Here is a 23,641-nt window from a genome sequence, read left to right on the forward strand (position 1 = left end):
GAGCATCTAACATATTAAGGATGGTTGAAGACTCTTTAGAAATGAACCCAGGGTCATGGGAGGAGAGACAGTAGGAGAAACACAGGACCCAGTGGAAGGCCTCCATTATCTCAGCAGCAGCAGGCAAAGGCTGTGGGGCCACTGCTCCAGGGAGAGTCCCCCAGGCAGAATGCTGCAGAAGGAGCAAGATGTGAAATTCTTATCACAGCTGCAGGAATACCTGTGATGAAAACCTCCCCTAAACGGAGCTATGGTCCACACATCTTTACTTCCAAAAATCAGAAGGCAGAGGCAAATGGAGCTCTGTGAGCTCCAGGGGAACCAGCATCACATTGGAGTGAGACTCTATGTCTCAAGAAAAAGCTCCCTGCCAGGCGGTGGTAGCACACACCTTTAATCTCAGCACTTGGGAGGCAGAGACAGGTGGATTTCTGAGTTTAAGGCCAGCCTGGTCTACAGAGTGAGTTCCAGGACAGCCAAGTCTACACAGAAAAACCCTGTCTCAAAAAACAAAAACAAACAAACAAACAAAAAAAACAAAAGAAAAGAAAAAAGTTCCCTTTAATGTTCAGTGTCCTATAGTGAGGATGTTTTTGACTCCTCAACAACAGGACTTCAACCCTGCCTCACAGTGATCTCAGCACTGCTGCCCCTTTCCACCAGGGTCTCCCCACGAGGGTGGGACCCTGTGGAAAGCTGCTTTGATTCTGAGCTAACCCAAGCCCATTATGACACTCCCTGGAGTTGTCAGGAAGTCCCGGGTTCCCAGGAGCCATCTGAATGGCTTCCACTTAGGAGAGGGCAGCGCACTGCCGCTGGTATAGCAGGTATTGCTCATGGAACCTGGCGTCTGTCTAATAAAAACCAAGATCGACAGAAGAGAGAAAGCCCCAGCAGGGTCCTGGTTGATGCTTACACACCTACAGAGGCATTGTGAGCAAACCCAATTCTTGCTCAGCAGACAGAAGCCTGAGAGTTATTTCCTGGCTATGACACAGTCATAGAGCATAATATATACAATTAAACATTTCTCTAAACAGCCCGTTAAATAAGGCTGAGAAAGTATCCATGATGCATTAGGAAAGGCTTCTCATTTCTTGAGTTTAAGATATTATTTTAAAAAGATTTTGGTGGTAGTTCTAGAATCCAGGGCCTCCCCACCTGTTAAGCTTGAGTTCCATTCCTGAGTTTTACCTCAACCCTATGATTGTGTGTGTGTGTGTGTGTGTGTGTGTATGTATAATGTATATATACACACACACAAATGTTTGTATATGTTTTTATTTATATGAATGTGTGTGTGCACGAGTGAGTTTGTGTGCATTTTGTGTGTGAAGGAGTCCCATGAGGCCAGAAGACATCAGAGCATCAGACGTGATCTGGAGGCCATTGTGAGCTGTCTGATGTGGGTGCTGGGAACTAAAGCTGGGTCTTCTACAACAGTGAAGTGCTCTTAGCTGATGAGCTATCTCTACAGTTCTCAACACCAGACTGTTTTTGACAATGAGAATCTGGCTTTGAGAGGAGGCCTGATGGCTAGTCTAGGTAAAGTAAGAAACATTCTTGCCTGAAACTCAAGCAGAGAGTGAACTTTTCTTCCTGGGGGGCGCTGGGGGCACCACTGGGGACCATAAGTGTGCTGTGGAAGTACTCTACCACGGAGCCACAACCTCTGCCCCGAGTCAGCCTTCGATAAAAACCTTTAAGAAGCATCGTCTCCTATCTGAAACCTGAAATGCTACTTTATAGAAGCCTACAGGTAGGAAAGCCCCAGCAGAAAGTCAGACCTAGTTGTCTCCCCACCGTCAGTCCCCAGGCCCATTGCGCAGGTGCGGAGGCCACCCTCACCCGAGGCAGCTGATCCCACTGTCTCCCAGTCAGTCCCCAGGCTCCTGCGCAGGCCCGGAGGCCGCCCTCACCCGAGGCAGCTGGTCCCACTGTCCCCCCAGTCAGTCCCCAGGCTCCTGCGCAGGCCTGGAGGCCGCCCTCACCCGAGGCAGCTGGTCCCACTGTCCCCCAGTCAGTCCCCAGGCTCCTGCGCAGGCCCGGAGGCCGCCCTCACCCGAGGCAGCTGGTCCCACTGCTCTTTGTTCTTCATCTCTTCTTGCACTTCATGGATCCGCTTCAGAGACTCCAGACTCTCGTCCAGTAAAAAGGTCGTGTCATTTATCAGCATATTGATGTACCGAACGAACTGCTTTCCAGAACTGAAAGGGCAGTGAGACAGGGCGTGGTAAACTTCTGGCTGGGCACTCCCTGAGTGTGAGCCTCCCCAGGTTCCACCCGGAATACCAGGGCACTGCAAAGCTTGCTGCAGATGACACAGCTGGAGTTCAGGACAACCCCTCCTCAGATTCTGTTACTCTTTTGGTGGTGGTTTGGTTTGGTTTGGTTTGGTTTTGAAAAAGGTCTTCCTCCTGCCCCAGGCTGACCTCTGAACTACTCTCCTGCCTCAGCATCACAGCACTGGGATGTCAGACTGACGGCACCACCAAGCTCAGGCCCCACTACTCTTCCCATTCACTGTGATAAGTTCACTCTAGTGGCAGCAGGGCCAGCTGTGTGGCTGTGTCGCTGTGTGGAGTCAGCGGGGAAACAGTCCAGAATTCCCTCAGCTGATTTCCTTGGTAGTTCATATGTGGCAACAATTTACAGTTACACTGTGAAACAGTGGCCAATGCTGAGATTCTTCCTGCTGGAGAGGTTCATGGCACAGAACTATGTGTTTTTAAGTAGAGGAAACTCTCTTCCAGCACCAAGAATTACCCAAACAGAAGATGGAGGTTACTGATAATGTTAACCTCTTCACAAAGAAGATACACTGAAGGACAATTCACCCTATACTATCAATGGAGGTACATAGGAACTCGTATTATAGACGGGAAGCTTCAGGTCTAGGGGACCCTGCCGACAGCTGTAATGAAGGCATTTACTGGAAACTGTGAACTTCTGAAAAGAGAAAGCCCAGTGTACCCAGCAGGTGCACCTCGCTGCTGGCAACACCGACTAATAACTGAGCTAACACAGGACAGCTAGACTGATGGAAGATCTGGTATGGGATGGGACGAAACTTCCTTTGAAGGATAACAGAGGGTTCAATGTTCACACTCATCTTTCTTTCTTAAGGACTTGCAAATAATCTAGAGGAATAACTACTGACCAGGCCTACACAGGCCCTGCAATTTCAAGTTTGCACATGGAGAGTCACTAACACGGCTTGTCACATAAGCACACGTTAGCCAAAGTGCTTCCAAACCTCACCATGTTTTCTTAACATTTCTGAGCCAGTCAGTTAACTTCATTTAATAAGATATAATTCAGAGAAAACACAAAAGTCACTTCACATATGCAATTTCCCATAATTCTGCCATGTAAGCCACTTCCAGGGTTAACAACTCTAAAGGAAGCAGACAATTCCGTAGGTGTCCACACGAAGCAGCGCTTTGTGGCTATTTGCAAGAGGAGGAACCCAAGAACACAGGCCCAGGCACCCGCTGGGAAGCTCCCAGCAGCCTCCCATCTGTGATTTCCATCCGGGCCCGATACTCACTTGAACTCCTCCATGAAGGTGCCATGGTGAGCTATGTTTTGCCAAAGGCTTTTAAAGATAGTGCTGATGTGATAGCGAATGGTGAACTTGTCATAGAACTCGCTGGTGGCCCCAGTGTGTTCGACATCTAAGGAGGAAAGACAAAGACGATAGGACTCAGACACACAGCCTCTGACAACCCGGATACAGTGACAGGGCGGGACAACAGAGCTGGGAAAGTGCTACCTGTATGTCAGATGAAAGGCACAGGAGAAAGTGTGACTTAAGATGAAAGGCACAGGAGAAAGTGTGACTTAATTTTAAAGACTGGGTGTCATCATGTAGCCCCGCCCGCACAGCCTGGAGTCAGAGAGAGTCAGTCTCTCCCAGAGTGCCGGGGTGAATGTGCACCGCTCTGTGATTTTAAAGACCAAAGTTTCAAGATAAAACTCTGCAATGGATACAACATCTGCAGGAATGTGCCAGAGAGCCTGCATCTCTAGACACTGTCAACTCCCTCCCGCACGGGAAAGCTCTCTCAGCGCTGCTCCCACTGTCAGCTAATTAACTCAAGCAGATTCCACAGCAGCTCACGTATGCAGCTCTGGGCAGAAATGAAAATTAGGCTGAATTTTATATGTACCTCTTGTTTGTTTGTTTTGGTTTTTATTTTCTTTGAGACAGGATTTCTCTGTATAGCCATGGCTGTCCTAGAACTCACTCTGTAGACCAGGCTAGCCTCCAACTCAGAAATCCGCCTGCATCTGCCTCCCAAGTGCTGGGATTATAGGCATGCGCCACAACTGACCGGCTATATGTACCTCTTACATGACTATTAGTTTAAATGCTTTTGAACCAGACATGTTTTTCAAACATGTCCCAAAAATGCACACTGACAGTTCACACATTCACAGCTCACATGCCCACCACCAGCATCCATTAACTCTAAGAGTAAAAACCAAACCTGGTTATGCAAATGGCTAATAGCGTAAGCATGAGAACTTCCACATTTATTACAAAAAGGAGAAAAACTGTTAGGGAAAGGCAGTCACAGCTTAACAAAGATGTAAAGGTACTTAAAATGGGTTAGCTTTTTTAGCACGGTACAGCTGTTATTGGTTAAACAGAGGTGAGGAGTCAGGAGAACAGGCACACTGCATGTGCTGGGGCAACAAACAGCGACTCACTCTCTGAAGACAACTGGTAGAGGGTGTGTAGCTCATGCCTGTAATCCCTGCACTGAGAGGCCACTCTGGATACACGATTAAGTGTCTTAATATAACAAGCCCCAGTCATCAACAATTTTGCAAACAGTAGCACAGCAATCTGTAAGCTTTCCACTCACTGGTCTATCAATGCTGCTCAAGAAAATGCCCACGGAATGTTCAAAGACCGATTTCCAAATATGACCAAGAAAATACTTCATTTATTTTTATTTTTACAATACTGGTATTTGAACCTAGGGCCTTGAGACACTAGGCAACTGCTCCACCACTGCACCAAACAGAAGAACCGCTGGTGACCCGAAAAAATTATTAATAATCCAAATGTCTAAGACAAACTTGCTTTATACACATTAGCTGAAAACCACAGTTATACAGGGCAGTGGGGGGGCATACACCTTTAACCCCGCCCCCTGCACACTGGAGGCAGAGGCAGGTGGATTTCTGACTGTGAGGTCAGCCTGGTCTATAAAGCGAGTTCCAGGGCAGTCACTTGTACACAACCCCCACCCCCCACAATTATGAAGACAAATGTATAGCTTGGGTCTAATGGCAGCTTTTTAAAAAGGGATTGAGAGCCAGCTGGATGGCTCAGTAAGAAGAAACGCTTGCCACCAAGCCTGAAGATCTGCGTTCAAGCCTCAGGGCCCACATGCTAGGAACATAACTGATACTGCAATTTGTCCTCTGACATCTATTCATGCAAGAACCCACCCACCCCGCCTAAATAAAACAAATATAAAAGCTACAACAGATTTGAAGAAAACATCACACAGGCTCTGAGCACACAGATGACCTGTGACGTTTAACTTCTGCTTGCTCCCATCTTGCACTGCGCTGTGGGTTGGACCCAGAGCCTGGCACGCATCGCACAAGTTCCCTAACCAACGTTGTCTCGCCTTTCTTCATATTTGCTGTATTTTCCTAAGTCTACATTTGGGGAGATGAAAACCCAGTTGTTTAATAATAAAAGAAGTCTAAAAAGTCCCTAGCATGCTGCGGCCTGACAGTATTTATGTATGCTTGCCAAGCCGACTCTTCTCTGGATGAACTAACGTAAAAGCGTGAGCGAAGATGTCAGCAGCGACTGAAGCCAAGCTTGCCAAGGACAGAAAGCAGGAGGCCAGCACAGCTGCACTGTCATCTGAGGCTACCCCACCCCCCACCCAGCTAAGCTACTCGTGTTAGCCCAGTGCCCATCAGTACCCCTCTCTACACATCTTTTATTTGCTCCTAAATGTCCCTCAAAATCATACTGCTCCACTTCCAATTCCCAAGTCCTTACGTGGGCTTGACTCTTGCTAATCCCCTAAGCCTCACCTGTTCTGGAACTAACTATGCAGACCAGGTTGGCCTTGATCTTAGAGATAGACCCTCCTGACTCAGCCTCCTGAGCACTGGGACTGAAGGTGCGCACCGCCATGCCCAGCCTAACAAGGCTTCCTGCGGCCATCTTCCAGGGTCCCTCACTGCCTTCCTTTTCTGTCGTTCCTTGGGTGAGAGCGACTGATGCTCCCGTCTGCATCCGTGCCTAGACCACCTTTCGAGAGTAACCCATTTTCTCCCACATCTACTGTCCCCAACTCTTCCAGCTCTTCCATGTCTGCCTCCATGAGGGATCTTGGGGTCCTCGCCCAGTAGGCCCAACACAAACTTTGCTAAATTAGTGATGAAGCCTGCCCTGCCTCCTGCCTCTGTGCAGCCAGTCAGCTCTGGGGAAGGAGCCTGGAAATAAGTCTTGATGTATCCATAGCCTTCAGAGCCTCAGAATTCGTCCTTAAGGAAGACGGTTAGGACTCATCTAAAACCCTCTCTTCTTTTGAAGTCTAATTTTATTTTTGAAACAAGACAGTGCATAAGTTCCTCCTATACTCCATGTTCTGAGAGATGCTGGTTCCTGCAGCTGACCTTGGGATATACGACTCTAAGTCCTATCTTGGGGGCAGTCTATTGAGGGACAGGATCTACTGGGCAGATCTTGGTGGGCTGCTGTGCAGACCCATGGGAGACTGAAGCGTCTGCAGGGTCAAAGCTCTGCTAAGCACAGGAGTACAGCAGCGCGTTGGGTCGGGCAGAGTGGCCGGTCGGGCACACTTGTGCTGGCATTCAGCTGCCGAGCACCTGTCACTCACTGGGCGTTAACCTTCAGCAAGCTTCCTGACCTTTCTAAGCTCGAGTTTCCTCACTTATAACATGGAGGTATTTATAGTACCCATCTTTTTGACAGCTACTCGGATCAAGTGACCACAAGTGGCAACTATTATTAGGAAAGGTGTCATCTACCCATGACTACGGAGGGGCTCAGACCAGAGGGCACTGTGCTCCACCACAGAGAGAAGGGGCAGATGATACCCACCCACAGGCTTTTCAGGCATACCAGTGCTCCAGTGCTTTCTCTCTCTCTCTCTCTCTCTCTCTCTCTCTCTCTCTCTCTCTCTCTCTCTCTCTCTCTCTCTCTCTCTCTCTCTTGTGCGCGTGCTCTCTCCCCCCACACACTGTTCATGAAGCTACAGTAACAGATCCAGACCATCAAATGATTACATTTAACAAAAGTCTTTTTTTTTAATATTAATACATACCTCCTAAGAAATGTGGCTATTACTTGCATTTTTCAATACATTTGTTTGTTTGTTTGTTTTTGAGATAGGGTCTCACTAAGTATCCCTGACTGGCCTGGAACTCCTTATATAGATCAGGCTGGCCTCCAACCTGCAGTGTACTGTGCCATACTGTTCCTGTTCTGAATACACACAAGGCATCATTTGTACCTAAATACGATGAGCTTATCCTGACCATGGCTAGGAGATTGATGAACTTCCTCCCCAAAAGGTGCCCCAATGCACTGGACTGTCTCCAAAGAAAGAATTTTATCAAAATATTCAAGACAGCAAGTGCTTACTTCAGACATAAGAGTCTAAGTAGGTGGATGGAGATATAACACCAGATATAACAAAGTAATAGTGACAAAGGGAAAGAGAAGTAGGCAGATTCTGCGAGCCCCTTAGAGGGTGGAAGAAATGGCTATCCCTACGTCCAAACAGGCAGAGGGAACCCTGGGAATCCTCAAAGAATCCACCTGTTAACAGCACCAGGCTGGATTTTCTGTGGAGTTCAGCAAGGTGTACTAAATGCCAGACACTGGACTGCATGGCCAGGAAGTGCCAGATTCTACAGAAGATGAGAAGGCAGGGCGTATTCCGAGGAACCCACAAACTGGAAACTGCCACTAGCACAGGATTGTGCCTTTGTTAGCAGACAGATTAACCTGACAATTCAAAAGTCAAATTTTGTTAGTCAAAAATGTGGAATCTGATCTGACCAGAAGTGGAGGCTCTCCTTGCAGCAGTCTCCATGCCCCGTCATTTCCAAGTGTGACTGAGCACAGCAAACAGTACCTAGCAAATGTCAGGAGTTCGGCAAATGTGATAGACTAAGGAATGTGGGAGACTCCTACTGACCCCAGAAGGCTCAGCTCTCTGGCTCAGGTGAAACCCAATAAACTTTTTCTTGTTGCTTTTTTCTTTTTCTCAGAAGCTTAAGCTACAGCCTCAGGCTTGCTGCGGTAGGTCTGTCAAGGATAATCTAGAATGCTTATATCAAACTCTCTATTGTTCCTTCTCCTTGAAAACTCAACTACAGGATGGTGTCATATATCAGAGACTCTAAACTCAAGAGCAAACAACTCAGATGACAACATCTTGGACTAACAACAGACAGTATAAACCACCAGAAGCCGGCGGCACAGGCAGCAGCAGCCTCTGTGAGCTCTAAGAGGCCGGCAGAGAAGGCACGAAACAGCCTGTGCTCTGAGCTGGGGTTAGTGAGTGATTTGCATAAGCGGATGTCCGAGCCTTGATGGCAGGATTATTTATTTATCTACTTGTGGATCTAGGTCACAGATTTAGATTGAAGTTCACTCTGAAACAATCTTGCTTCAAGTACATTACCACCTTCCACAAGGCACCTGTATAGAAACCTACCTGTATAGAACTTCATGAGGGAAGGGACCAGCAATTTGGTAGAGAGAGGATGGTTCTCAATCATCTCAAAAAACTTCTGAGTTCTCGGCTGGACGGAGGGGTTGGTCATGAACATGACCTCCACCAGCTTGGCCACCAGGTAAGGGTTTCGGATGTAGTTCTGGTTGCACAGCATCACAACGAGGAACATCACAATGTCCTGAGTGCAGGGCTCGTAAAGCACCTGAGGAGAGTATCTGCACAGAGCGAGAACACACAGTGAGAACATACGGTGAGCCACCACAGCTGCGCAGAGCTCGCTGGGCAGGGAAGGGACGGCACAGCAGGAGGGGGCACTGGGTGCCTCTGCCTGGTTAGACAGGGCACAGCAGAGGAGGGGGCACTGGGTGCCTCTGCCTGGTTAGACAGGGCACAGCAGAGGAGCGGGCACTGGGTGCCTCTGCCTGGTTAGACAGGGCACAGCAGAGGAGCGGGCACTGGGTGCCTGGAGGCACACACTGGAACCACGCGGATCTAAAGCAAACCTGAGTGCTGGCTGCAATACGCTTTAGAAAGTAAGCAGAGGCCATAACTGAAACTTCACAAAAAGATCTCCACTGTCCAAAAGTGGGATGGGGGGTTATTTACTTATTTTAAAAGACAGAATCTTTTAAATAACTTCAACTGGCCTCAAATTCACTATATAGCTTACACTGGCTTTGAACTTGTTATCTTTTGCCTCTACTTCCCAAACTCTGGTATTATTGGAAGGCATGGCCACACCCAGCTTCACAATAGACAGTCTGAGTTCCATCTCTAGGACCCAATTGTTAGCAGGAGAGAAACAATTGCTACAAACTGCCCTCTGCCCTTCGCAGGAGCTTTGTACCATTCAAGGACCCCAGGCACACACAAATAAATACATGTAATTTAAAATCTTGTTAGCTAGGCAGTGGTGGCATACACTTTTAATCCCACCACTCGGGAGGCAGAGGCATGTGGATCTCTTGAGTTTGAGGCCAGACTGACCTACAGAGTGATGAGTTTCAGGACACCCAGAGCTACACAAAGAAACCCAGTCTCTGTAAATGAGTCCTCTCTCTATATGTACACCAGCATGCCAGAAGAGGGCATCGGATCCTACATGGATACATGGGTGGGAGCCACCTCGTGATTGCTGGAATTGATCTCCAGACCTCTGGAAGAGCAGCCAGTGCTCTTAACTATTGACCCATCTCATCTCTCTAGCCAATTAAAAAAAAAAAAAAGTTCGAATTTTAAGAAATTAAAATTTTAAGTGAGTCTCTTTATATTACTGTGCTTAGAATAAACTTTAAAATATGATTATTTGGGCTGGAGAGATGGCTCAGCGGGTAAGAGCACCGACTTCTCTTCCGAAGGTCATGAGTTCAAATCCCAGCATCCACATGATGGCTCACAACCATCCGTAAAGAGATCTGACACCCTATTCTGGTGTCTGAAGACAGCTACAGTGTACTTATATATAATAAATAAATAAAAATAAAAAAAAAACGTTTTTTAAAAAAATATGATTATTTAAATTCTAACACAGTTTACTCATTGACTGAACCTTTAATCACCTTTAAATCTCTTGCCACGCCTGTAGCACTAGGGAGAGCAGGCTCTGCAGCTCACCTGGACTTCAGAGCAGAGCTGGCCCTGGCAGCCCGGTGCGGCTAGCAGGCTACCTGGCTCATTTACTATCCAAACCCAGGCTGGGGTTGTTCTGCCCCAGCATCTGCCTCATCTACGAAAGGGCTGGTCCTGCACATCCAGAGCTGAGAGACCTCCATGACACAGGGCGACAACAGGCTATCTGGGAAGAGTCCTGGTGAGGATCCAGTACTGATGGTGTGGAGAAAGCCGGAGGAAGCAGCCCAGTGACCCATTGCAATGGACATTTGCAAGGAAAGATGTAAGGACAAAGTTATACTGTGTGACACACTGTGATACAGTGCAGCTTCCAAGATGAGATGTTTTTACGTTTTGCTTGATTTTTGTGTTCTGTTTTCTTTGGAGGGGAGGATGTGAAGATGGAGAAGGATACATACAAGGGGGTGGAGAGATGAGTGGAACTGGGGTGCCTGGTGTCAAATTCAGAGAGAATCAATATAATGCTGAGAAAAAATATTCATGTCACTCAAAAATCCACTGCCACTATTGACTGGGCCCGCATGGAGACAGCTTGTCTGGTCTTTTGCTGATTGAGGGAGAGGCTCACTATGTAGACCAGGCTGGCCCGGAACTCACAGTGCTCCTGAGAGTTTCCAGGTGCTGGGGTTACAGGAGTGCACCACCATGCTCTGCCTGGGGTGGCTTGCTTTTATGATATAATGCAAACTTGCTTTGTTTTACTTTGGATTTGGCCTTTTGCTGGTCTATGCTGCTTCTGCGTTTGAAACCAGACATCACAGACATTCCTCCGCTAGCCAGCACCTTTCCCATGGTGTCACAGGGATGAGGAATTACCTCTTACAGCTCCAAAATGAAAACTGGAGGGTTGTGTTTTGCTTTTTGTTTTCGGGTGTACCAGGGGACTGAGTCCAGGGTGTATCTGTACTGAGTCCAGGGTGTACTGAGTCCAGCTCCCTTTACATGCTGGGCAGTTAACTTGAGGGGTCTCACTGAGGAGCCAGTGAGGGCTCAAGCCCCTGAAATGAGGATTTTAGGAAACAAAATTCCAAACAAAAAACCTAACTCCTCTCAAAAGTCAGATAAGATAAAACCAGTTCTTTACACAGCTTCTCCAGTCCTAGAAACGGACACAGTTTTGGTTTAAATTTAAACACAGCTGTGGATTTTTTTGGTTTGTATATTTACTGGGGCACTTCTCAGGGACATGTTTAATTATCAAACACTCCGCTCAGGTTTCACAGAGAATGTGCCACTGCTTCTGTTCTGAAGATGACAGTGGAATCAGCTGCTGCGGAACAGGGTTTATTTTTCCAATTTCTGAGTAGCATTCAGGTAACATGACCTCAGGTAACATTCAGTTACATGACCTCAGACTAAGGGAAGCCGTGTTACACGTCACACAGCTCACGGCACCACGCACAGTGTACAAGCATAAGAACATAGAGTATGTGAAGTACTTACTGTACAATAAAAAATAAAAATTCAGCAACATCTTCTATATAGAACTCAGGCAATGCTGCAAATACCTTGGGGACTTCTGAACTCAAGGGCAGTGTTACGCTGTAGAGGAGAAAAAAAAAAGGCACAACTTGCAAATGACATCATGGCACGCTGATTGCCAGGTTGTACTTGTAAATACCATATCTTGGAAAGAGCAGCCCTTACTGTGTAACACACCTGTGTATAAAGAACACAAACAGCCATGACCTCTGGATGTGCAGACGGATGAGGGAGGCGTGGACATGCTTTGGAAAGCCTTTGCAAACTCAGCTTCACTCCCTGCTAGACTTAGGGCAGTGGTTACAATGGGAACTACTCAATAGTTACAAAGAAACCCAGAGGCCTTATTTGGTCATTTCCAGCAACTCATACTGTGGGGTCAAAGCCAGCATATATTTTATACACGCTTTCCCAGTCTTTTAGGAACACCTAAAAGGCTAACCTCAACAATACCTGTGACCTTGGAGGTTCACAGTAAACTTCAGACAACAGCAGTGACCGTCGTGTCCACGGCTCTCCTCGACTCGGTGCTTTGGAGGCTCTGGGGCCTATTATCTGTAGCACTTTGCTTCCAATTTATGAACTTCCTTTTCTAGCCATCCAATGTTATAGCAAAGTTTTAAAACTGATGGCCATTAAAAAAACACATGGGGAAATACTAATACAGCTTTGCATGTATTTATGTATCTGCAATCTGACAATTGAAACACAATCCCCAGGAGGGTAGGGATCTGGCTTTAGCTGACTGAGGAACGATGGTGCCAGCCCAGTCAGTAGCCACAGTGAGGACGAGGCAGAGGATAGCGCACTCACTCAGGATACGCAGGGTCCAGGATACGCAGCATCAGCTGAATGAGAAGGCCGTAGAAATTCAGACATCTTCTTAGGAAGCTCTCGTCAAGTAAGCCAGCGTCAGCACAGGCCTTGCACCGTACCAGTTTCTGTGGAGGCAGATGTACCCCAACCGTAGATCAGGCCAGCGCCAAGCACCTCAGCATGAGTAGGCGGGGAGGGGCCAGGAGAGGAGAGGTCTAGGTTCTAGTATCTCTGACTAGCCTTGGGACACTGCTGGTTGTGTCAAGGTCTTTGTTTTTGGAATAGAGACAACAGGAAGATGTGCCTTGCGAACCACCGAGCACGAGGCCAGCAGGCAGGGCTGGAGGTCAGGCACTGACACCACGGCTCAGGAACTTGGACAGTTAGTGGGAAGGAGCCCGACAAGTTGTATCTGAATTTCAGCACTTCTGTGCTAGTCTCAAGCAAAATGTTTGCCTGCCAGGCTGCAACACTTCAGGGGACCTGCCAGAGGAGACACACACTGATGCCACATCATGGTACGTGGATATTTAGTTTGCTACAGACCTCTCGAGTCACAACTGTGGAATATAAAGGAGGCTACAGACGTGAAAGAAGGCTCTGGCCATTTTGCATCCTGCTGTTCGGCTATGACAGCATCTTCTTCTGAAGCTCAGGGTGGCCTTAAAACCCACAGCCAGGCCGCGCCTTGGCCTGGGTTAGGGTGCTGGGGTACGCGCCTTGGCCTGGGTTAGGGTGCTGGGGTGCTGGTCTGAGCCACTATGCCTGGCTCCATTCTGCATCTCAAAAGCACTCAGCACTATTAGCAAACAAAGGCCTGAAAATCAAGCTTGTCATGAGAGTCCGAGAGGCCCTGTTCTCCCTGAACACACTAGAGAACCCATGAGCAGCACACAGTCAGCTTCATATTGTGAACATAAACTCAGAAAATGTATACACGTTTCCGTTTTTGTGAGCAAGATTTTTAGCTGAGTTTTACCAGCAGGGATAATTTCGCCTATAGTTAGGGTCTATAGAACAGACCATTTTCAGTTAGACATAAACAACAGGGGACAGGTGAAGGGGATCTTTCTTCAACCAAAACACTGTGTCAACTGCCGGGACACCATGTGGATGGGTGTCCTCCTGGAGCATGAGTGTGGCAGGGCTGGGAGGTCGTCACATGGTCAGGGAAGGAAGGCTGAGGAGGGGACACTGTGGTTGAGAACACACACTAACGACTCACTGCTTATACACATGTACAGTCTCTGCTGAGACTGAGAGTGAGATACACGGTATCAACAAGTTTTAACTAGCCCTGTGTTACCCTGAGAGAAAAGAACAACACAGAAATAACACGGACATACGGGTGTTTGCCCAGGGTGCTCACTCTGGTGAGGAGATTGCTACTATGAAGCCCGGCCAAAATTATGCCAATCAGCAGGACAAACCTTAAGCTGAGTTTTACAGCGCTTCAGCATTTCGCGGTGTCTGGTGGCCAGTGGGGAATCTTTCCACTGGCTTTCATTATTTTTCAAATCTTCCACGGTTCTGAAATTAACAAAACAAACAAAACATCCTAAGGATCAAATGGTGAAAGAAAATACCCAGGACCATCTTATCTCAGACTCTCTGACATAATGGTCTCACACTTAAGTACTCTGCATGTTGTATGTATGTATGTATGTATGTTTGTACATATGTGTGTATGTTTGTTTTGCAAGGCGAGTTTCTCTTTATAGCCTTGGCAGTCCTGAAACTCAATTTGTAGACTAGGCTGTCCTTGAACTCAGAGATTCGCCTGCCCCTGTCTCCCAAGCACCAGTATTAATATCGAGCACCACCAGAGCCTGGCCTCACACTGAGGTATTTTAAAAACCAGAGGATACAGGCCAGGCATCGAGGTGCATACCTCCAATCCAGACAGTTGGATCTGATTTTTGTTATAGTGTAATTGTCTATTTTGTTATTAGGTGTTAATCCCTTAATGTACTTAATTTATCACATCTTATCATAAGTTGTACTCATAAGGAGACACAGTGAAGTAATAAGGCTTTATAGGATTCACAGCTCTAAGTGGGTAACGGTCTCACACTTCTGTTTAACACAGACTGGGGCTGGGGCAGTGGCTCAGAGGTTAGGAGCATGCTCTTTTGGAGAGGACTGGCGTTGCATTTTGAGCACTAACACGGTGGCGCACCGGTGTCTGTTACTCCAATGGCCTCTTTTGGCTTCTGAGGGTCCCAAGCACATGGTGCACAAATATACATGTGGGAAAAACACTCATACACATAATTTAAATAAATTAAAAACAAAAAACAAACAAAATAAGCCTAAAATCCTGGGGCTGGAGAGGTGGCTCAAAGGTTACTGCTGCTCTTGCAAAGGACTTAATGCTGGCACTCAGGAAGCAGAGGCAGGCAGATCTCCATGAGTTCGAGGCCAGCCTGGTCTACAGAGTAAGTTCCAGGATGGCCAAAGCTACACAGAGAAAGCTGGTTTGTAAACAAACAAACAAAAGAATCTATGGAGTCTGTGATCGAGCACATGTGATCCGAGAACGTATGGCTACAGATATTCAATACGACAATATTTCTGGCAGCCAAAGTAGACCAAACGAAAGTGGCTTTGAATGGCCTGTCCAGCCACTGTCTGTTCCCATGAGCTGAGACACTTGTCTGCTTGGAGAACCTGACCATCCAGGGACACTCAGGCTAGACACAGCAATGGTGCTAATGACTCGGTGGCTGACAGGTAAAGCTCCCAGCCAGCCTCGGGCTCCTCAGATACAGAAACAGGCCAAGGTGAATCCCTTCTTTCTCTTGATTATCACAGGAAAACAGGGTTTGACAGTGCAGAGCAAGGTGGGTACACTTAAAGGCAGACGTTCTTCACAGTGGGTCCTGGTCATTCGCACATTAATGAAAACAGACTTTAGCAAGCACACACAGAGAGGAACACCGAGGGCTCCGAGGTCAAGGCCTGTACCACTTTATCACCTGAAGAACACAGGACAACAGAGGCAGCGACACAGGAGGAGGCAGACAGCACCCTGCAGGGCACAAGGCCTGCTAGCAGAGACCAGCAAGCCGGACAGGGAACAGGACACACACCTATTGAGCTCGCGGATGGCTCGAAGTCGGCGAATGTAGCGACGACAGCTAGGCAGAATAGAGAGGTGGTGAGCGTGCAGGGTGAGGAAGAAACATTCCGTGGGGAATTTTGGCTCAGAAAATGGAGGCTGATCACCATCTGCAAAGAAAAACAAACAAACACGAATCCTTCAGTGAAATCAGTTACAAGCCTTAAGGAAAAAGTTCAATTCTGAAGGAAAATAGGTTAAGAATATTTCTGTGTGTATGTGTGAGGACATGATGTGTGTGTGTATGGTGTGCATGTGTATGTGAGAACATGGTGTGCATGTGTGTGTATGGGGACATGGTGTGTGTACATGGTGTATATATGTGTGTTTGAGAACACGGTGTACGTGTGTGTGTGTGTGTGTGTGTGTGTGTGTACATGGCTGGAGTTTGTGCCTGTATATACCTTATTTTTGAGACTGGGTATCTCACTGAACACAGACATCATGAGCTGGAAGGCTACACCAGGGCCGATAGATACGAAGGTCCCCCGCCTCCCCTCCCACAGCGCTGGGGCGACGGAGGGCGACTCTCATGTGCAGCTTTGAGGGGGTCTGAGGAGGCTGACCCCAAGTCCTCATGCTTGCCTCCCAGCGCTTTGCTGACCAAGTGAGCCACCTCCCCAGCCCAGGAAATTTTATTTTGCGTTGTTTTGAGATCCTGAGACAGGATCTTCTTTATGAACCTCTGGCTGTCCTGGAACTCAGAAAGATCTGCCTCTGCCTCTCAGCACTGGAAGTAAAGCCACTAAGCCCAGCCTCCAATAATATTTTATAAATTACAAACTTATGTGATGTTGCAAGAGGAATAAATTCCTCATGCTTTAGTTAATATCCTATATGCTCTTATCTGATTAAATGTTGGCATATATCAATCTTTTATATGTCTTCCTGATATACTCTATAAAACCGCCTTCATTTTCCAAGCTGAACATATAATTAGGCCATATTAATAAATTACGGCCATTTTCCTACATTAATGTTTTTGATCTTCCAGGAAGAACTATGTATGAAGCTATCTATGTTGTGAGTATAGGCAGAAACTAGAATCGTGGAGCAGGTGCCATTATATAGCATTTTTTAATCAGCACATAACTGGGCTAATAGGGCAGAGTTCACACTTCACACTTGTGCACAGGGTGGGTCAGACCGCTTCAGGTACTTACTGTTTTTTTTTTTTTTGTAAGAACATTCAATAATCCCACAAGTGTCTATGAAATATACCTGTGCTGCCGCTGACCACAACTATCCTGCCATGCTGAAGAACACTAGGTTGTTTCTCCTGCGCAACTGTACCCTTAACCAGCTGCACTGTTGCAAGGGCAAGGTCTTGCTGCTTAGGAGACGAGGCAGGAGGATTGCCTGAGTCTAAGAACTTGAAGGTGGCCTAGGCAACACAGGGAAGGAGTCCTCGACTCATAAGCTACTGACTCTGGGTCATGGCCACTGGTCACTGCTGCTCTAATAACTGTCCTCCTTGTACCTCCTTTACCTCTATAACAGTATACAATTTCTCTTCAAGTATTGCCAAATTTTACTTTAGAGTGATTAAAAGTAGTCTGGAGAGATGGCTCAGTGGTTAAGAGCACTGACTGCTCTTCTGAAGGTCCTGAGTTCAAATCCCAGCAACCACATGATGGCTCACAACCATCCATAATGAGATCTCATGCCGTCTTCTGGAGTGTCTGAAGACAGCTACAGTGTACTTACATATAATAAATTAATCTTTAAAAAAAAATCATTAAAAAGCATCTACTTGGCTGGGTGGTGGTGGTACACTCCTGTAATCCCAGCACTCTGGAAGGCAGAGGCAGGCAGATTTCTGAGTTCGAGGCCTACAGAGTGAGTTCTAGGACAGCCAGGGCTACACAGAGAAACCCTGTCTTGAAAAAGAGAAAATAAAATAGAAGAGAAGAGAAGAAAAGAAAAATAAGAAAAGAAAAGAAAAATAAGAAAAGAAAAATAAGAAAAGAAAAGAAAAATAAGAAAAGAAAAGAAAAGAAAAGAAAAGAAAAGAGAAAAGAAAAGAATCTACTTTCTTTTCTTGGAAGGCAGAATCTTGCTATGGCCCATGCTGACCTTCAACTCACGATTCTTCTAACTCAGTCTCCTGAATGCTGGGGCTATCGGCATGCACTAAGAAAGACTGAACACTAAGTAAGTACTTTTCTAGACAGTGTACATTTGATCATGGCATTTTCATTTTCAGGTAACTAGGAATTCATTTTATTATTATTAGATTACTGTTATCACACCTTAAAATGGTCATAGTTTCAACTGTCGAAACAATAAAAAATCTATATAATATAAAATTGCTCTTATTGGGCTGGAGAGATGACTCAGTGGTTAAAAGCACTGGCTGCTCTTCCAAAGGTCCTGAGTTCAAATCCCAGCACCCACATGGTGGCTCACAGCCATCTGTAATGGGATCTGACGCCCTTCTTCTGGCATGTAGTTGTACATGCAGATCGGGCACTCAAATACATAAAATAAATCTTTTTTAAAAGTTGCCGTTACTCTATATCTTTCTTCGCTTTCACACCCATGTGTTCTACGAATCAGTGTGGAGTAATAATCTGAGGATGACTTTTTACTGTGCTGATTTCGACTATGCATCTCTATTGTCGAAGCCACACGGGAGCGGGCACCTAGCTAGGACCACGAACTCACAGAGTTCCGTCAGCCATTCATTCACATCCTCCATCGTGGCATTGATCCGGGTCTCATCATTCGGGAGAGTGATCCGACATCGCGGGTGGAATATGTAAGTGGGGTCGACTGTTTCCAGCTTGATTTTTGTACTTAGCTGCTGCAGGACCCAGAGGAGATTCAGCATAAACCCGTCTGTGGACACCAACCGATCATCTGCCTGTAACATAAGCCGCAAAGCAATTGAACCAACTGTTAGGCACACATTTCACGAATTTGGTGCAACATTTTATGAAAGCACATGCAGATGTTACCAGGTCCTAAAGCCAGTGGCAGGACATGTGGCAACCACTGTCAAAATCAGCAGGCAGGTGCTAGCCTAGCAAAGTTCCACCTATCCACCATCACAGACTCACTGACCTCTGCAAAACCCCAGAGTCCGTACAACACAATTCACATTTTAGAGAAGAATTGACGGCCAGAGAATCAACATCAGTAACTAGAAATACAGCAGCGGTAGCTTCCCTTTTCTTTCGTCTTCCTCAAGAACAGTGAGCTGTACTTCGCCCACAGGATAGCGTTCCCGTGGTGAACAGTGCACGCAGTCCTGTGTGCCTAATAGGCTTGGTGATCACTATACACGCAGAACTATTCTACTGCTTTACATGTAACAGGCTCACAGCTTAGCTGCCACTCTTAACCCCACTCAGCAAGGGAAGAAACCGAGGCACAGAGAAATAACTATCAGGTATGGCCAACTTACAGCTACATGTGGCAGAAGCCAGTTCTAAACATGGCCCAATATAAAAGTAGACTTACACAGTACATGATGGGATTTTTTGCACATGACCTCTTTTGACTGCATAGTTCTTGGCTGTTGACTTATGGGTGACACCACCATGTGACAACGACAACAGATGACAGACCAGAATACTAATGAGTGTCAAAAGACACTGGAATTTTATAATTCTCTCTCTCTCTCTCTCTCTCTTTTTTTTTTTTTTTGGTTTTTCGAAACACGGTTTCTCTGTGTAGCCCTGGCTGTCCTGAAATTCACTCTGTAGACCAGGCTGGCCTCGAACTCAGAACTCTGCCTGCCTCTGCCTCCCAGAATGTTGGGATTACAGGCGTGCGCCACCACCACCTGGCTTCATTTTTCATTTATTCTTTTGCTTCTAAGACTTTATTATTATGAATAGTCTACAATTTTAATTTTCCCACCGTTACCATGACCACTGGCGTCCTCATGATTTCTGGGTGCTTCCTCAGGTCTGCTTCCAACCCCACTCCCTGTCATTCCATGGCTGACACATGTCCCCTTCCGTGTCTTCTACTACAGTCCTCACCGGTGAAGAGCATAGTTCCTTTTGTCAGTTGCCCACGCCCCCAGTCACAAAGGTCCAAGGTTTGGCTTGCAGCAAAGCTGGCTCATTTGAAACTAACTCACGGTCACCAGGAGGGCTCTCTTGTCAGCCCTGCGAGGCGCAGCTCTGCAGTGGAAGCTTTAATGCCAGGCTGTGCTGCTGCCACCGAAGCCCAGCCTGCCCTGGCACCCCGGCTCTCTACGGGACGCCTGAGTCCTCCCACTTCCAGCACCGACTGTACACCTGGGTGCTGCTGTGCTTGCACGCCCACCCCACTCAAGACCTCGAGCTGCACAGGAGGAGGATGCTTGCCCGTCTTGCTCCTTGATGCCTCCCTGACCACCAAAACACAGCCTGGGAGGTGCTAAGTCTCGTCTGCACTGGAGAAACAGGTTCAGTAAGTAACTGGAAGCACCTGGCAACTCCTACCTGCATCTGGGCTTTCTTCATGTTGGCATTGACAATGGCCGCCATGTAACTGAGAGCCGCTTCTCGAGTTTCGCCGTTTAACAAAATACTGTGCAGAATCTTGAAGAGCTCTTGCTAAATTATTATCAAAATGAAAAAAACAATCAGTGTCTTTTTTACATTAAGAAGAGCCTCTGACTCCCCACCTTCCTCTACCACGCCCACTCCTTGTAAAGAACCCAAGTACAGTCAACAAATAGGTGTGTGTGTGTGTGTGTATGTGTGTGTGAAGCGTGTGAGTGTGCAAGTGCGTGTGCGTGCGTGTGCACACTGTCGCTTGCAATAGGAAGGATGTTGAGCAGTCAGTGTTAATGAACGGCCTTTGCCTCTCCCCTCACACAAACAGCGTGGTCTCTGTTAGCAAGGCACTGTACTTTTACAATCTAGAATGGAAGACATAGCAAGCTGGAGAGAGCATGGCCACCAGCCACATCAGCCCCCAGCCCAGGTCTGCTCTGTCTCTCTCCAAAGTCACTCCTTCACCGTTTGGCTGCACTTCCCATAAAGGGAAGAACCACTGTTTAATTAACTGGGAAATTTAAAAGATTCATGTTGGACGGCCTACCTCACAGAGTATATACAAAGTCTCCTTCACTTGGGCACGACACTCCCAGGCAAGTGGCATAGCTAGGTTTCAGGGACTGGGAGACACCTTCACTGGCATGGCTGAGGTGCTAGGCTTGTGTTTCATCTGCCCAGCCACAGCAGCAAAAATAAGTGCTAAAAGCATCCAGGTTGAGGGCTACATGGAGCGCCTTGTTTGTAAACTGACTTCTAAGTCACAAGTGACTTGGGAGCACTGGACATATGGGACAGGCCCTTCTTCCCTAGGGAGGCCCTCTCTCCTCTGAACACCTACCCGTCCCAGCTCCAGGTAATGCTGTAGTGACTGGCTGACCACGCGGGTGTTCTCCAGGGTAATGGCGGGCCCTGAGAAGTATTTTTCAACCACCTTTGCCTGGAAGAAAAGGGGGCGCAGGCGATCAGAATGAGCAGTGACCATCGGGACGAGCTGAGCGGCTGCCCAGGGTGTACTTACATCATCCTCTGCAAAGACTGAGAAGCTGAAGAAGGCCCCTAAGTAGGAGAGTCTCTGCAGTTCCCGCCCAGAGCCAGGGCTTAAGGACTTCGGCAACCACAGGGGTAAAGAGGCGACCTAGACACGGCACAGAGGTTAAGTTACTGAGGCAGCTGGCACAGAAGGAACTCAGAGAGCCCAGCAATGAGGTACAGAGGGGGTTCTAGCCACCCAGAACCCAAAAACACAAGGCACAAGCAGGTCGGGTTCCTTGTAATATTTCTGACCTCAGAATTTCCATATTTTGTAAGATATACATTTAAACTTTTATTTATTCTTTCACAATCATGCACACATGAGTGTGTATGTGTGTTCTTATGTATTTCTATTGCACTGTTCTGTCCTATGTATGTGTGTGTGTGTTCTGATGTATTTCTATTGCACTGTTCTGTCCTATCCCTGTCTCCCTCCCACTAAGCCCCTCCGTTCCTCAGATCCGCTTACTCTCACGTGCCGTCTGTGGTCGCCCACTGCATCTGAGTAAGGATACTGACAAGAGTGTGAGTGGGCATCTGTTACTGCAGAAAAATCACACTACTATACCAGGACTAGAGGTACACTACTGAGGATGAGGACTCTCTGCAAACTATTCACTCTACAATAAATAGGTCAACGACATTTAACAGACTGTCCTGATGCGACTCAAGGCTGTTCGATGTCCTGCAGCACCTGCATTTCTAGTTGGAGGGCGCTTACTCTGCCAGAACAATCAGACTATACTCTATAATATCTAATAGCAACGTAACAGAGGAGGGCAGCCCTGTCCACACACAGATGTCTTTCCAGAAAAGTCTTCAGCTGATAGGGCTGTAACACTGGCCTTTGCCTGTTGACGGAGGTCACGTGCAGACTCACTTACCAAATTGCACATAGGGTGTGTCTTCCCAAACTTGGTTTCACAGAGTTCACCCAGTGCCTAGAAATAGGAAGGGAAAGAATCACTGGCATGCTTTCTGTCTCACACTGTGCCACGTGAACAGCAAGGGACAGCTTTCATTTCTACAACAAATGCTTGGCGAAGCGCTCTGTGAGGCCATCAGCCTTAGTTTTCCTACGATAGATAGATAGATAGATAGATAGATAGATAGATAGATAGATAGATAGATAGATGAGAACTACAAATCAACAAAAAACAAAAAAAACAAACAAAAAGGCAACAGCAACAACTCAGACAAGGAGAACAGAGCACAGACAGCGGCCACTCACACCTGACTTGCGGACAAAGCGCCCTGTGGTGTCCTGGTGAACAGCTTTCTAAACGTGTGCATCATTTCACAAGACAAGATCGATTGCACTGACTGTGTGTGCTAAACCCTGCCGCACCACCCAGGGCTTCACTCTGGACCCAGGAAGCTACCTACCTACCTACCAGCCACTGAGCCTCTGCACAGGGATGGAGGGAACTGCTTCGAAGGTTAAGTTCCCAGGGCCTGGTGTAGGCTATCACAGTAATTACCCCAGGGAAAGCCGGAAACAATCTCAACACCAAACACCAGGCAACAAACCGTCCACAGCCAAGGAAAATCCTGAGGCTGGCTGCCACATATTATCGTCATCATTTACTGCTGCTGCTGGGGGACGACGACGACAGCAGGGGGGAGGGGCAGCGGCGGGGTGCGCTTGCACGTGTGTGAGGTGTCGGGTATTTGTGCTTGTGCATGTGTGTGCTTTCTTCTAGATGAGGCGTTGCTATGTTGCCCAGGATGGCCCAGAACTCAGTTCTCCTGCATTAACCTCTTAAATACTGGGACTGTCACGTGCTCAGTAGCACCAGCCTAAGAAACAACCCTCTGGAGATCACAGGATGGAGCCGGCCAATTATCAATCCACCAATAATCCAGTTATTTCTGAGCTAGCTGCAACAGTCCTCCTCTCCCTGCTGCATTTGCTTCCTCCCCGCCCTCCTGCCCTCCCCGTCCTCCCGATGAACCCCCTTACTGTACTGGCATCAATAGCAGGTGGCAAGTTAAATCACATTCTCCCACAAAGGATGACTGACTTCCGCCAAGGGCATCTGTGGATCCTGCCATTACGCCCTCTTCACTGACCCAGGTGAGGACCAAAGCGCTTTTAGGTTCCAGGGGGCTTCCAGGATAGTGAGGGTGGCCGGCACTGACAAAAAGCATCCCTGCTGAAGCAGCAGCAGACGACTCCACTTCCTGTTCTTGGCCACACAGCTTACAAGAAACAGCCCCAGAAACATGCTCTAATTTTTTATATATCTACTTTCTTGGTATTTTTGGAGGCAGGATCTCACTGTGTAGCACAAGCTTGTCTGGAA

General features: G+C 47.3%; 1 protein-coding gene across 2 annotated transcripts in view; it reads right to left on the reverse strand.

Annotated features, from left to right (window-relative positions):
* Positions 1-23,641, reverse strand: part of Ube4b (ubiquitination factor E4B) — a 101,951-nt gene that overhangs the window by 12,576 nt on the left and 65,734 nt on the right. For both annotated transcript variants that reach the window (XM_052178177.1, XM_052178176.1), the window contains 12 exons: positions 22,220-22,276; positions 21,322-21,438; positions 21,142-21,240; positions 20,244-20,357; positions 18,472-18,670; positions 15,776-15,914; positions 14,114-14,213; positions 12,681-12,808; positions 11,829-11,927; positions 8,733-8,968; positions 3,551-3,677; positions 2,063-2,207 (listed from right to left, as the gene is read on the reverse strand). In XM_052178177.1, coding sequence (XP_052034137.1) covers positions 2,063-2,207; positions 3,551-3,677; positions 8,733-8,968; positions 11,829-11,927; positions 12,681-12,808; positions 14,114-14,213; positions 15,776-15,914; positions 18,472-18,670; positions 20,244-20,357; positions 21,142-21,240; positions 21,322-21,438; positions 22,220-22,276 — 1,560 coding nt within the window. The remainder of the gene's footprint in view (positions 1-2,062; positions 2,208-3,550; positions 3,678-8,732; positions 8,969-11,828; positions 11,928-12,680; positions 12,809-14,113; positions 14,214-15,775; positions 15,915-18,471; positions 18,671-20,243; positions 20,358-21,141; positions 21,241-21,321; positions 21,439-22,219; positions 22,277-23,641) is intronic.

This window comes from Apodemus sylvaticus, chromosome 3 (assembly GCF_947179515.1).
Source record: "Apodemus sylvaticus chromosome 3, mApoSyl1.1, whole genome shotgun sequence".
NCBI lineage: Eukaryota > Metazoa > Chordata > Mammalia > Rodentia > Muridae > Apodemus > Apodemus sylvaticus.